This window comes from Schistocerca cancellata, chromosome 3 (genome assembly GCF_023864275.1).
Source record: "Schistocerca cancellata isolate TAMUIC-IGC-003103 chromosome 3, iqSchCanc2.1, whole genome shotgun sequence".
Taxonomy (NCBI): Eukaryota; Metazoa; Arthropoda; class Insecta; order Orthoptera; family Acrididae; genus Schistocerca; species Schistocerca cancellata.
This window is the reverse complement of record NC_064628.1, coordinates 823,793,286-823,808,021: the sequence shown is the minus strand read 5'-3', so window position 1 is coordinate 823,808,021 and position 14,736 is coordinate 823,793,286. Positions and strand designations below refer to the sequence as shown.

Sequence of the window (14,736 nt, the reverse complement as noted above, 5' to 3'; positions counted from 1 at the left end):
CGTGCTGGTGGGGAAAACACAAGCTGAAGGGATTTTTGAGGCTGGCCGTAAGCGATCGCGAAGTTGTGCGGTTTGGGAAGAGACAGTGGACTGGAGGGATTCGCGACTTTCGGCACGGCCTGGGAGGAGGAGTTTAGGACGGCAGTCGGCGATGCTGCGGTGAGGGGCCGGCGGGCAGCGAGAGCGCGACCGAGTCGGATGGGCATGGAGCAGCTGGCGCGGCGCGCGGGCGTGACCTCCGTCACGCCGTTCTCCATTGCCGACATCCTGATGAGCCGGCAACGCGGCCAGGCGCGTGCGCAGGAGCACGCCCTCGACATGACGCGCAAGCCGGCCGCCGCCACCGCCGCCTCCGCCGCCCCCGACGCCGCCACCGACCCGGAGACGGACAACGACGCCGCCGCCTCCACGGCCGCCTCCCTCACCGGTGAGTACCGCTGCGCACTCGCTCGTCCCGGCTTACTCGAGGCCTACTTGACCGGAGGGCCGTGACTGTCTCCAGTGACGTCACAGTGCTGCACACCATCAAAGGGCGGGGCGACGCTAGCAGATCGCGGGACGACATCTCGCTTGAGCAATATTATTATCTTGGAACTCTTCCATTTGGTCCGTGTTAGCATAGAAAAACAGTAATATCACAAAGTGGGTCCGCCCTGATGCAAAACACCGTGTTATTTGTTTATTTCTTTATTATCCCAATCTAGTTTCGGCGACAAACACAACCGTCATCAGTGGGGCTTTTTTAATCTAAAACATGCAGAACATGGTATGGATGTACAAGCACTGTAAAACATTATTATATTTTTACAAATCTTCTTTTGAAATATAGTTTTATATTGATACTTTCATACTACCTTATTTATTGTATGCTACAGCATGTTTTAAACTATTATTGGCGCTGTTTGTGACATATTTTTGTTCTCATTTTTCTGTTGCCTTCTTTTTACTTACCGAACATACGAAGTTCACCTTTGAGTATTTGTTTACTAACAGCCGCTCACATGGTTGCAGATGACGTGATGTTCGCAATGAAAAAGACGGCAACAGAAAAAAGAGCACGGAAAATATGTCACAAACAGCGCCAATAATAGTTTAAAACATGCTGTAGCGTACAACAAATAAGGTAGTATGAAAGTATCAATATAAAACTATATTTCAAAAGACGATTTGTAAAAATGTAATAACGTTTTACTGTGCTTCTACAACCATACAATTTTCTGCATGTTTTAGATTAAAAAAGCCCCACTCATGATGGTGATATTTGTCGCCGAAACTAGTTTGGGATAATAAAGAAATAAACAAATAACACGGTGTTTTGCATCGAGGCGGACCCAGTTTGTGATATTACTGTATCTCGCTTGAGATTTTAGAGCAAGCAAATAAGTTTCGTACGAGGAGTGAGGGAAGGGGGCAAGGTGGCCACTCCAAGAGAAATTCAGTTTTCACCAAACTGTGGTTGTTGATAGAAGCATGCCACATACACATTTTGAATCTACATAATACATGGTATCACGACAAATATTTTAAGTGAAAAACAAAATAATAAATCGGAAATACGTGCATTTTTCTGAAGGCTTAAGTAGTGACCACTTTTCCCTATCCAAGGGGGCAAATGGCTAGGACCATCACAACAGCATAGAATGTTTGCTGTTCTGATTTCCGAAATATTCTCTACGCATCTTGGTGTCATAGTATCTGAAACAATGCTAAGAGGCTGCAACAGACTTTTTCAACAGCACTTCTGAGTTAGGCCGAATAGAATGACGGATGACAGTTCTGTATGTAAAGGGGTTTGAAAGACCAGATAATCTGCAGTATGATGCACGGAAGTAACTAGCTCTTACTGGGTAAACATCTTGCCCACGGTTGTTGTTGTTGTTGTGATCTTCAGTCCTGAGACTGGTTTGATGCAGCTCTCTATGCTATTCTATCCTGTGCAAGCTTCTTCATCTCCTAGTACCTACTGCAACTTACATCCTTCTGAATCTGTTTAGTGTATGCATCTCTTGGTCTCCCTCTACGATTTTTACTCTCCACGCTGCCCTCCAGTACTAAATTGTTGATCCCTTGATGCTTCAGAATATGCCCCAACAACCGATCCCTTCTCCTAGTCAAGTTGTGCCACAAATTTCTCTTTTCTCCAATTCTATTCAATGCCTCCTCATTAGTTATGTGATCTACCCATCTGATCTTCAGCATTCTTCCGTAGCACCACATTTCAAAAACTTCTATTCTCTTCTTGTCCAAAGTATTTATCGTCCATGTTTCACTTCCATACCTGGCTACACTCCATACAAATACTTTCAGAAACGACTTCCTGACACTTAAATCTATACTCGATGTTAACAAATTTCTATTTTTCAGAAACGCTTTCCGTGCCATTGCCAGTCTACGTTTTATGCCCTCTCTACTTCGACCATCATCAATTATTTTTCTCCCCAAATAGCAAAACTCCTTTACTACTTTAAGTGTCTCAATTCCTAATGTAATACCCTCAGCATCACCCGACTCAATTCGACTACATTCCATTATCCTCGTTTTGCTTTTGTTGATGTTCATCTTATATCCTCCTTTCAAGACACTATCCATTCCGTTCAACTGCTCTTCCAAGTCATTTGCTGTCTCTGACAGGATTATAATGTCATCGGCGAACCTCAAAGTTTTTATTTCTTCTCCATGGATTTTAAGACCTACTCCAAATTGTTCTTTTGTTTCCTTTATTGCTTGCTCAATATACAGATTGAATAACATCGGGGAGAGGCTACAACCCTGTCTCACTCCCTTCCCAACCACTGCTTCCCTTTCATGCCCCTCTATTCTTATAACCGCCATGTGGTTTCTGTTCAAATTGTAAATAGCCTTTCGCTCCCTGTATTTTACCCCTACCACGGATAGAGTGACCACTTTTTCCGAACGGACACTGTGTTGATATAGGCCTAAGTGGTACACAGATGAAGCAACAAACCTAATGAAACAACGAAGAACCACATCGTAGGCCAAAATATGTAGTCCAAACATCGATATCGTAAAAAAAAGTGTTACTCTCCGTATATGTGAGGCAACAAGAATAAAATGGGCATGAGTCAGCTTCTATAGCTGAGTAGTCAGCGAGACTACCATTGGGAGGAACCGGGTTCGATTCCCGGAACTGCTAGCGATTCCTTCTTTGCGGAGGGCCGGCTACGGGGTGCACTCAACTTCTGGAGGCTAACTGAGGAACTACTTGACCGATTAGTAGCTATTCCACGTTCTAGAAACCCGACAACAACTGGGAGAGCGGCTTGCTGACCACGTGCCTCTCTATACCGAATCCGATGACGCCATTGGCTGAGGATGACACGGAGGTCGGTCGGCCTCCATTGGCTCGTCTACAGCCGGAAAGGTTAAATAACGGATAAAGTGGAGTGTCGTGCAGTGATTACTTTTTGGCAGCAGTGGAAACTGAAGGTAAAATCTTCTAGGTTGTCACGCGAAATCGTGTTCCCCTTCGTACTGCTTCCTCACAAATTCAATTTTCGAGCGGAAGCGTTCAGCGAATCGAGGACACCAGAAGAGCCTGAAATAGGTCCTAGCAGAGATGTCGAAACATCGGTTTATAAGAAAGACTTTTCATGATGAACATTATACAGCCTAAGAGCCTAGGAAATTTTATCTTCAGTGACAGCGATCACGGAAGAGCGGAAATGTTACAGCTATATTAAGCCAAGCCAGATGGCTTTCTTAACCGTTCGCACTGGTCGAGAACGAACTGCCGCATAGTAATCAACTTTATCGATTGACTGTGCCATTCTCTTTTGTCACCTTTAGCGGCGGTCTGCTGTACTGTGGCGTGTAAATTACATTGTGTATCAGGACTCCAGACACGTACGTCGAAACAGACAAAAAATTAGTTACCCAATTTGATTTCTTTCTTAGTGGTAATTAATACTTAATCACTACTCGTCATACATTGTCCGTTTCACGCATGTCACAGTAGAGGAACTGAAAAAAGGAGATTATAACCGTAAAAGCTTTCCAGCAATACTGTTGTAAACCAGTTGTAGTTGCAAAGTGATAAGAGGATTCATTTTCGACCTTTTGTGAAATGTCAGATCTTAAAGGTTGATTCATTGCCAAAAAGAGGAGCTTTTCTATCTCCTAGTACAAGAAAACAAACATTCTGGACCTAAAACGATTAAGAATAACACACACGACTACATAGCATTCTGCAGTTATTTAAAAATGCAGGTTACGTCCGTCTAATGTCGTTTACTTATTTTAGAATAACTGTTTGTGAAACTGTTTCCCAAATTTTACATGCCACCAAAGTATATTCTTTCACATACTTTCTCCAAGTGCAGACATTTGAAAGGCTAGTAGACACAGTTAATGGTAATTTCCAGAAGTTATCTAAACCGCTTCTTTATTTATTTTTTTTGTGCTGGTTAGGAATCAAGTTTCTAAGTAATCAGATTTAAATGCTTAAAGCAATTGGCACCCTCTTTGAAGTATTAAATTACATAACTAGCTTAACATGCCTCTGCACAGATTGTGCAAATTTGAGTTAATGTGATACTTTCCTCGCTTGCCGTGAACTCATCACCAGTGACAACTGATTTCTATTTATCGTACCTATTTACGTATTTTAATGAACAGTGTGATACGTAGTTTCCTATGCAGAACAATAAACTTAATTCATTCTGAGAGGTTTTTGTTTCGTTTGCACGTTCAAAAATGTGCTCTAAATGTCTAATAGACACTTTGGCATCAGGCGTTGCTGGTAAACATTGTCAGATCTTTTCACACAAGTCCGCAAACAGTGCAGATATAATTTTTAATACAGTCATTATTTCCAGTTTCTTTTCAGAGACTAAGACCTGCGAAATTGCCAAACATTAAAATGGACCTCACACTTGTGCGTAGCCGATTTGCGAAATAACAGCGCGGCAGCCGCTTCGTGATCTACCGCTGGCTACTTGTCAGTTACGCCGCAGGCTCTGCTCTGTATCACTTACGCCGCGCGTTAGCCCCTGATCTGGTTCCTTCCCTCCCCTTCGCTCAGCTGGTGAGGTGGTGTCGTGCTAACAAGTGTACTCACATTCCATTAGACCAGATGCTGGAATGATTCCTTTGGAAAAGACACACAAAGACTTTCGACAACAATAGAAAGAAGAAAATACGAACACGGATAATAGTTATTTGATAGGCTGCCTACGTCTTAATACTTTCTAGATCGCCGCATGACAGAGAAGTGAGAAGTTTGATATGTTGCAACTTATCAGTTAATCAGCCGTCTGTGAGGATTACTTTATGCCGTAGCCTCTTCAACAAGTTTCCTCAATTCTGCCCTCTCGTGATGGATTGTCGACCATCCTCTGACTCTGATATATTTCATTCTTTATCATCGTCTGACCACTACTTCCGTGACTTTCCTCTCTATGTCAGCTGCCCCGCATTTAAAACCCTTTTTAGTTGTTCTTCCACCATCTATCGTAAGGACAGGTACAAGCCAGGCCATTCTCCTTGTCTGAGGAAGTCCAACTCAACGTTCGTTCTAGAGATAGAAAGCATCGATCGTGCGAACCTCAGCTTGTTCTTTTCTCGCAAGGTATCTTGCGATCCGTGGACAAAGGGTAACAGTCAGGTTCCATATTCCTAGATTTCCGGGCACCTTTTGATACGGTACTCCATTCCAGACTGTTAACTAAGGTCCGAGCATACGGAGTAGGTCCCCAGATATGTCAGTGGCTCGAAGACTTCTTAAATAATAAAACCCACTATGTTTTGCTCGACAGGGGGCGTTCGTCGGAGACAAGGAGTGCCCCAGGGAAGTGTTATATATGTTCTCCATACACATAAATGATATGACGGATATCTGCAGCACTTTGCTGATGATGCTCTAGCATACTGGAAAGTATCGTCGTGAATGACTGTAGAAAGATACAGGAAGACTTATATATAATTTTTACTTCGTATGATAAGTTACAGTCAGCTGTGAATGTAGAAAACGTAAGTTAATGCCGATGAAGGGAAAAACAATCCTATAATATTCTAATACTGTATTATTTGGTATATGGTTGACACAGTCATGACTATTAAATACCTAGGCGTCAAGTTGCAAGTGGAACGAACACATAAGGAGGTTAGTAGGGAAGGCGAATGCTCAACTTCGGTTTGTTGGTACAGTCTTAGGAAAGTATGGCTCATCTACAAAGAGATCGCGTATGGAACACTTGAGCGACCCACTCTTGAGTACTGCATGACTGTTTGGCTCACCAACAGGTCAGATTAAAGGAAGACATCGAATCAGTTCAGAGTCGTGTGCTAGATTTGATGCAGGTAGGTTCGATCAACACGCCAGTATTGCAGAGATACTTCGGGAGCCCAGACTTGAATTCCTGGAGGGAGGACGACGTTCTTTTCGCCAAACGCTATCGAACAGATTTAGAGAGCAGGCATCTGCAGCAACATGAGAATGATTCTACTGTCGCCAGTGTATATTTCACGTAAGAACAGCGAAGACAAGCTAGAGAAATTACGGTTCGTGCGGAAACAGTACTTCATCCCCCGCTCCATTTGTTGATGCCTTGGCTTGCCGGATATAGACGTAGATGTGGATACCTGGAGGCCATTGCTGTGCTGAACTGTGCTACAGAGCTTGCACTGAAGCCTTCGTTCTATATCCTGAGCCGCCGCTGATCATTACTCGTAAATGTCCATGTTTCTGCAATTTCAGCTGTATGTTACATAATCTGGAACCAACAATTTCTTAAACGTGAGGAAACATCTTTTACCACTTACGACGCGCCGTTTTATTTCCGATGTCACACAATTTATCTCGTTGGCATTAGAATCGAGATAGGAAAATCCTGCACATGTTGTAAGTTGATAGTTTATCCAAGTTGTTATTTTCCTTCCTGGTGAGATTCAGGTACCTAGTCTTCATTTCACTGACAGCAAGCCCTATGGTTATGACAACCTGAGAGTTTCAAAAATGGTTCAAATGGCTCTAAGCACTATGGGACTTAACATCTGAGGTGATCGGTCCCCTAGAACTTAGAACTACTTAAACCTAACTAATATAAAGACATCAAACACATCCATGGCCGAGGCATGATTCGAACATGCGACCGTAGCAGCAGCGTGGTTTCGGATTGAAGCGCCTAGAACCGCTCATCCGCAGCGACCGGCTGAGAGTTTACACTTTACAATATAGTGGGTATCTCTTGTTGCGTTCTGGTGCATCTTAGTGACGTACTGAAGTGAGCCTATGATGTCATCACTAATGGATTATTATTAGACAGAAAGAGAAGTTAGATACAGTAAGATATTTGCAAAAATCAACTTGCAACAGAGACCAGCAACTCGTTGTTCTTATACTGAACTGCGTAGCTGCTCGTCTGGAGTTAGTCTTGTCATACAAACACCTGGGAACAGAAATGTGAGTTGTGAAGTGGGACTATCACATAGGCTCAGTTTCTGGTAAAATGAATGGCGGACTTGGATTCATTGCTTTGGTAGTAGGGAAGTCCAGACGATCTGCAAATGACAAAAGAGGACCCATCTGGAATACTGCTGAGATAAGTGTCAGATTAGAGTAACGGAGTCAACAGTCGTACGTAAAGAACAACAGAGGTGTTGAAGACAGGCAAGAGACTACTCCACAGTTGCTGATAAGTCTTACAGGTAGCCACACGAAAGAACACATGCGGCTCGCGAAAACCTGGTAATAAAAAGCCGTGAACGAACAACTAGAATTTATGAAAAAAAGTACTCTTTACTCCGCTACGACTTGCCTCCTTATAGACAGAGAAGAGGAAGCTAGACAAATAACAGCATACATACAAAGAAACTTAAACTATCACTCTGCCTTCATTAGCTTCTTGGAAGTACTGGGACGAAATCCTAACGATACTTTATTAAGTCTAGTTCCTCCCTCTACCATTTAACTTCTTCTCCAGTTTCGATTAATTTGATAGGAGCGTAATGATATGAGAATATGAGAAATTTGCTTACCACAATATTAACAGTACTGACATTTGTATGATATTTACTCTCATTCTAGTAATTCGTAGAGTACAAGTATAGGCAGACATATAAAAAAAAAATGATCCCACTCCACAACTCACATTTCTGTTCCCAGGTGTCTGAAGACACTCACAGAAATCACAACAGTTCCTGTCCTCTCATTTGTATTTGGAAGTAACAGATCCTTATCCTTCTCCTCATTCTGATTTGTTGTGGCTACTCTAAATTACCGTGCATTAATGCTGGGATGCTTATTTCGATGAGACGAAGGTCGCTTTGTTCCGTATTTTGTCGTTACTGCCTGCGATGCGGACGAAACAAATACACTAACGTTCCTCCTATCCTTCTGTTACTAACTAAATATTTTATTCCACTGGTGCATGGTACGTCCCACTAACAATGCATACGACGTCGTCGGGCCCATCCAGCAAGACCCATGGGTGGGTCGTTTGTTGTACAGAAGCATTTGCAGCAATGCATGATGAGTTGAGAGCTCTGAAAGATGCAACCTCTGCAGTCATAAAACCCATTACTAAGAGCTCCATGTTCTGGCGCTTTATTTCTTTTTAAAGCAGAAGGCTGTCTTAAGACCAGGTGAATCCAGGACGTCGAAAGTCTTGACGAAAATTAGTGATTATCCCGTCATTCGCATTCTGTTGGCATATGATAATAACAACCTGCCCCTTCCACAATCCCTTCATATTCCTATTAGCAGAAGTAATCTTATCGTCGCTGGACTATGCATATTGCGTTCAATACTTCACATTATCATACACAAAAAAGACGCCTACACCTGACAACCGTGTTAATTTATAAGACAGATTTCAGAGGGGTCAGGGATTTTCTCTGCCTCGTGATGGCTGGGTGTTGTGTGCTGTCCTTAGGTTAGTTAGGTTTAAGTAGTTCTAAGTTCTAGGGGACTTATGACCACAGCAGTTGAGTCCCATAGTGCTCAGAGCCATTTAGCCACAGATTTCAGATGAGCGAGCAAGAAATCCGATTTGACGAAGTCCTTATGCAGAGGAAGCAAAGAAGTTGTCATCTAACTATCATCAGACAGGAAACATGATAAATTACTTACTGAGTGAAGATATGTCTTCACGAAGTAGATGGAGATATTAGGAATAATCTACATTACTACAAAATTTAAAACAGCAAAACGTCTACGAATCTTTATTTATTCAAAGTTGTATATAAATCATAGCCCGACAGGTTTCATATTCACTCCTTTCCTGTTCTTGTTAGTTCTTGTTATAAATATTGGTTCTATCAAGCCTAATTTCGTTCCTAGGACCATTTTGGAACGTGCTCCTCTCCTTGGTATCCATGCGTGCCAAACGTTTAGGTTTCCTTTAAACTTTTGTAGAAAATGAAAGTGCTGATTTGATTGTAGATAATTATTAGGTATTTCTTCTCGCCTTATCAATATATGTCGTCAAAATAATTATTGATTTGTAACTAATGGGGTGCGACGTTACTACAAAAACTTCACATAATTTTCTTGGTGATATTACTTTGTGTGCAACTCTGCTTTTCATCCTACTTAATAAAAAGGACCCACACAATGTCTTACTATTTAGCAGCGGTTAACAAAAAAATGGTTCAAATGGCTCTGAGCACTATGGGACTTAACTGCTATGGTCATCAGTCCCATAGAACATAGAACTACTTAAACCTAACTAACCTAAGGACATCACACACGTCCATGCCCGAGGCAGGATTCGAACATGCGACCGTAGCGGTCACGCGGCTCCGGACTGTAGCGCCTAGAACCGCTCGGCCACTCCGGCCGGCAGCGGTTAACAACGCAAACAAAATGACCAGAAGGAACCGAATACAACTAACGTGATTGCTTCAGGAAGCTGCAGTAGAGCTCCTCAAGAGAAATTAGTGAAATTCTGAAGACAAATCTCTCATTTCTAGTTTAGTAGAAGTTGACATGAATTAAAATTTACTGACATCTGATTCATCAATAACTTAGAGCATAAATTCTTAGTCCTCCAGCAAAATACGTTGAAGAAAAATGTGATATGGGTAGCATAACCAACAATTTTTACAGATGGTTATTTTCCCATCCTTCCATTATTACTAAATTTCCTTGCGTGACTGTTTCGTCAGAGCCGGTACACCAGTTTCGAGAATTGTGGAAAGAATGTGTAGCGACCTCTTTGAAAAAAAAAATCTCACCGACATTCACCTGAAGTTGTTTGGGGAAATAAGTGAATAATTAATCCAAAATGAGCTCCCGGGGATTTTAACTCGCCTCCATTCGAAAGCCTATCAAGAGTTTTCCCTGCTTTCGTCCTCCTTCAGCGATTTCACCAGAGGGAGGTGTAGTCAGATGCTGAAAAAGGAATACTCACTCTCTACCTTGTCAACACTGTTCAGTACAAATACCAAAGGCGCTTTTTTAAAAATAGTTATAACTCTACCGAGGTGTGTGTCCCAAAGCAACAAAAGTGACTTTTCGTTACATGTCGAACACGGAACAAACTACCCCTAACTACATGTCCCTAGCACTGTCGGAAACGTACAGTATTTGCACATGTTTTAACTGACGACTAAGTATGTAAGCATTATCTATTAAATGGGCACATTCTGACAATAAATACAGCACTTCCGCAAATGCACAATGAATCAATGCAACAGACTGGGTTTAACACGATTTTTAACTTATTTAGTTTAGTAAAGGATAAAGCTCTCTAAACATCGTTATGATTGTCAGTTGACTTCGGAAAATAAAAATACAAACTACGATGTTAATAAAATTCCTTAGAGACAGCTTACTTACTTATTCGTAATATCACGTTAATCTTATTTTACGATAATATTTGCTGCTAATATATACGCACTACAGTGTGACATAATTTACTATGTCACGTTCACTGGGGCAGCAATAATAATCAGTTACAAGTGACTGCGACTCATTAGTAAAATTATTTATATTCTCATTAGCACTTCCGGCTGAAATGATGGTTCTGTTTTATCCCTTCGCCATTTTTCTCCGTTAACATACAGAAAGTTTGAGATATTTTTATTAATTGTATTATCTTCCTGAAAGTTGATTTTGCTTATTACAATAATAACTGGTAGTTGTTGATATCTGCATGAAAGAGTGTAATTTTGTGAGGCATGAGAGTAACTCTTGTCGGGGTTTAAATGTTACGGTACTATCTCTTGTCTTTGTCTCCTGGAAGTATACTCTCGTTCACACCTTGTTGCAGGTTAGTTTTCAGCCTGTCACTAGCCTTTCGACATGCATAACAGGCGATACATTTTCCATTTCGTGCTTTCACAGTACCGTTAATTTCTCTATAAAACAAGAAGACGAAAGAGCAGTAATTTCGTTTCACGTGCTGCTACATTAGTTCCAGATCTTTTGTATTACGGTACGTGATGCCTTTATTTATTGATTTCAGCATCCGTGGCCTTTGTTACATATTACACTTCCTAATACCCACAACAGTTCTCATTTAGTCCTGGCTCCTCTACGATTACCATGTTCACCAAATTATGCCTACGGAACCCACAATTTCTAAGGATCATGTTTTGTATTAATTTACATACCTCAATAAGTCATACCACGAATTCACCTGTACAAATGTTGAAAAGCTGATTCATTATTTTGTCTGTTTGTATCTCTTATTTTACGTTGTCTCACAGGCATGAATGCATAGAGTCGATAAATGTATTAAGTACATACGAAAGAGTTGCAGGATGTAGTTTCAAGTGAAAGTCTATAGGCTCATATGCTGAACGACCGTCGTGCAGTATTTCCTCCATGCCACCCGTAAATGCCGAAGACTGCTCACCAGATGAACGCTAGTTCGACCTCTGTAGCTATGCACGTCCTCACTAGTGTCATGTTGAGTACTCCTCGAGAAAATCATAGAAATTATAGCTGAATGTGAAATTTTCAACTGCATTTTCAATAGCCTTTCGGTAAATTTGCGTTCTTCTAGGACAGGCTTAAGCGATGAAGTATCAAATGTTGATCAAGACATACGCCGTTCTGAGACAATGAGTTTCTGAAGTAATTTTGTACTCATACCTCTGAAAAATCAGAACAGCCATTTACCATCAGTAAAAACCACCTTTCTTTAAAACCCCTTCAAATGAATTACAAAAAAAGAAGAAAGTAAAAGAGCCTTTTAACGGTAGGGAGTATCTGTTAGGCACACAGAGTTTAGTGTTCGCACAGTGCTGGTAACTTGCGCTTTTCGAGCCTGCTACATGTTACGAGTATTTCCCTAAACTCTGTGCAACATCAACTTTCTTTTCCAAAATGTCAAACCTACACAGAATTAACGTGTGGAATTCGGCGACATCCTCCTGCGAGAGTCTGTCCCGTATCTGTCTATATGATATTATTAAGTAATATTCCGAAATACTGTCTAGTCTTTCTGCGCTCATGTTATTTGTTGCCGGCCGGAGTGGCCGAGCGGTTCTAGGCGCTACAGTTTGGAACCGCGCTACCGCTACGGTCACAGGTTCGAATCCTGCCTCGGGCATGGGTGTGTGTGATGTCCTTAGGTTAGTTACGTTTAAGTAGTTCTAAGTTCTAGGGGACTGATGACCTTAGAAGTTAAGTCCCATAGGGCTCAGAGCCATATGAACCATTTTGTTATTTGTTTTTCCCCGGCATCATTCGTATCTCTCCGTGTCGAATAAGAAACAGATGATGAATTCAGGGATTTTATCTTTTTTCGTGTCCTTTGCTACCGAGTCAACAAACATTCTCAAGTCTGAAATGGGATGTGTATATTTTACACGATTTCTAATGTCATCTTTATTGTTCAGCCCGTACTGTTACATTTCAACACATTCATAATTCATATTTATGGCAGCTGCAACTTAAATTTAAATACCAAGGAACAACCTGTTTTCATTTTCTTTGTAACTCGTCTACTAGCTGATGAGATACGTAACTAATATTTAAGCCTATGAAAATAGTTACTTAACGGATTACACTATTTCATCTGAATGGAACTACGCGTTCCGTCGTCAGGCTATCATTTCTTGGACTCTCTGCGTTAATGCAAAGTTTAGGTGAAGGGCTGTTTTCGTATATTTTTGGGCAAAGGGACAAATGGCTAGAAATAAACGAAATCGGCCTAATGATACGTGAAAGCAACCACCCTTGATGATGAAGGTGTATCTGAGAAGCGCGTAACGACATTATAAATGAGTGCGAAGCAGAACATTCACATTTTTATTCAGTCACCAATTCGGTAACTGTTCAGGTACCCCCACCATCAGAACGAATTTTCGAACCTCCGCTTTTCAGCAGCAATAAACTGTAGTAGACTTCACAGATGAGAAAATTTACAGAAATGGGAGAAAACGTATATATACAGTTTTACATGTGGAATACACCAGTGGAATACACTGGAAGGGATAACGATACTTGTAACTTGTATGTGCACGATAAGAACCGTCTGAAAGTCTTTTTTTATTTTTAGAATAGCTCGCAAATGAGAGAAGATCTTCCATAGATGGAGGAATAATTAGCACTGATCATGGGAATATCAGACAATACAAACATCACCAAGAGTTACGTTGCTACAACAAAAGTGCAAAAAAAAGACATCTAAGTCCTACTTATAGATACAGCTACAAGAGAGATGTAGGTGGTTTAACTTGTTAGCTCGAGCACAAATGAAGAAAGTGGAATGATATTTTAGTAGGGAACATAAATCAATAAATACGACGTATACCGCCTAGGCGAAAATAGAAAGATGCAGAAGACCCACGGCATGGAAAGGCCTATCTGATTAGTAAAAAATTTGGATTTAGGGCAAACAATGTTAAGACGATAATAATGATCGGTAAAAGGGGAAACAGCGATTAAAATCCAAACTACAAATGACACACTATTAGAAGATGAGACAGAATTCTTCTAACTTTCAAGCTTGCACAGAACGGCCAAGAAGAGAATGATAAAAGAAGCGAATTGGCGTGGGTGCTTCCGCAGACATAGAGTATTAATATGAATCTGAGGAAAAAGTTAATCAATGTGTGAGTGTGAAACACGGTACTGCCCCGCGGAGTGACCGACGGTTAGAGGCGTAATGTCACTCATTGCGCGGCCCCTCCCGCCGGAGGTTCGAGTCCTCCCTGGGTCATGGGTGTGTGTGTTGTTGTTAGCATAGGTTAGTTTAAGTAGTGTGTAAGACTAGGGACCGATGACACTAGCAGTTTGGTTCCTTAGGAATTCACACACACACAAACACGGTACTGTATCGAAGTTAAGCGTAGGTCATGGAAATTTCACTGCAACAGAAACACGAAAGTTTTCAAACGTTATGCTGTGGATGATTGTTAAAATACTAAGTACGTTAAAATATTACGAAATGAATTGGTATAAGAAGGTATAGGTGAAGGGAAATATTATCCTAAAAGGTGGATCAGTGGATGTTGCTATTTCATCCTAGAATATGAGCTGCTAGAGGGAAGAGTGGAGAGGGTAAACTGCAGGGTCAAACAACGATTGAAACTAGCAAAACACACTATAGAGAATGCTACAGTAATATTCCTCGTACGCAGAGACGAGAAAAGATAATCAGAAAGGAAAGATATGGGGGGCAACATCAAACGAATCTATGCAATAAGAACAGACAAAAGAATAACAGCAAGAAATTGTGTTTTAATTGTCCCTAATGATTTCGTGTACTTCCTCGTTACAACACAGAGAAATAACAGTTCTATGATACTAGAAAGGACTCTTGT

At 41.2% G+C, this 14,736-nt stretch overlaps 1 protein-coding gene across 1 annotated transcript in view; it reads left to right on the top strand.

Annotated features, from left to right (window-relative positions):
- The first annotated feature begins 204 nt into the window (after positions 1-204).
- Positions 205-14,736, top strand: part of LOC126176592 (homeobox protein bagpipe-like) — a 114,185-nt gene continuing 99,653 nt past the window's right edge. Inside the window, exon 1 of the mRNA XM_049923753.1 lies at positions 205-354. Coding sequence (XP_049779710.1) covers positions 205-354 — 150 coding nt within the window. The remainder of the gene's footprint in view (positions 355-14,736) is intronic.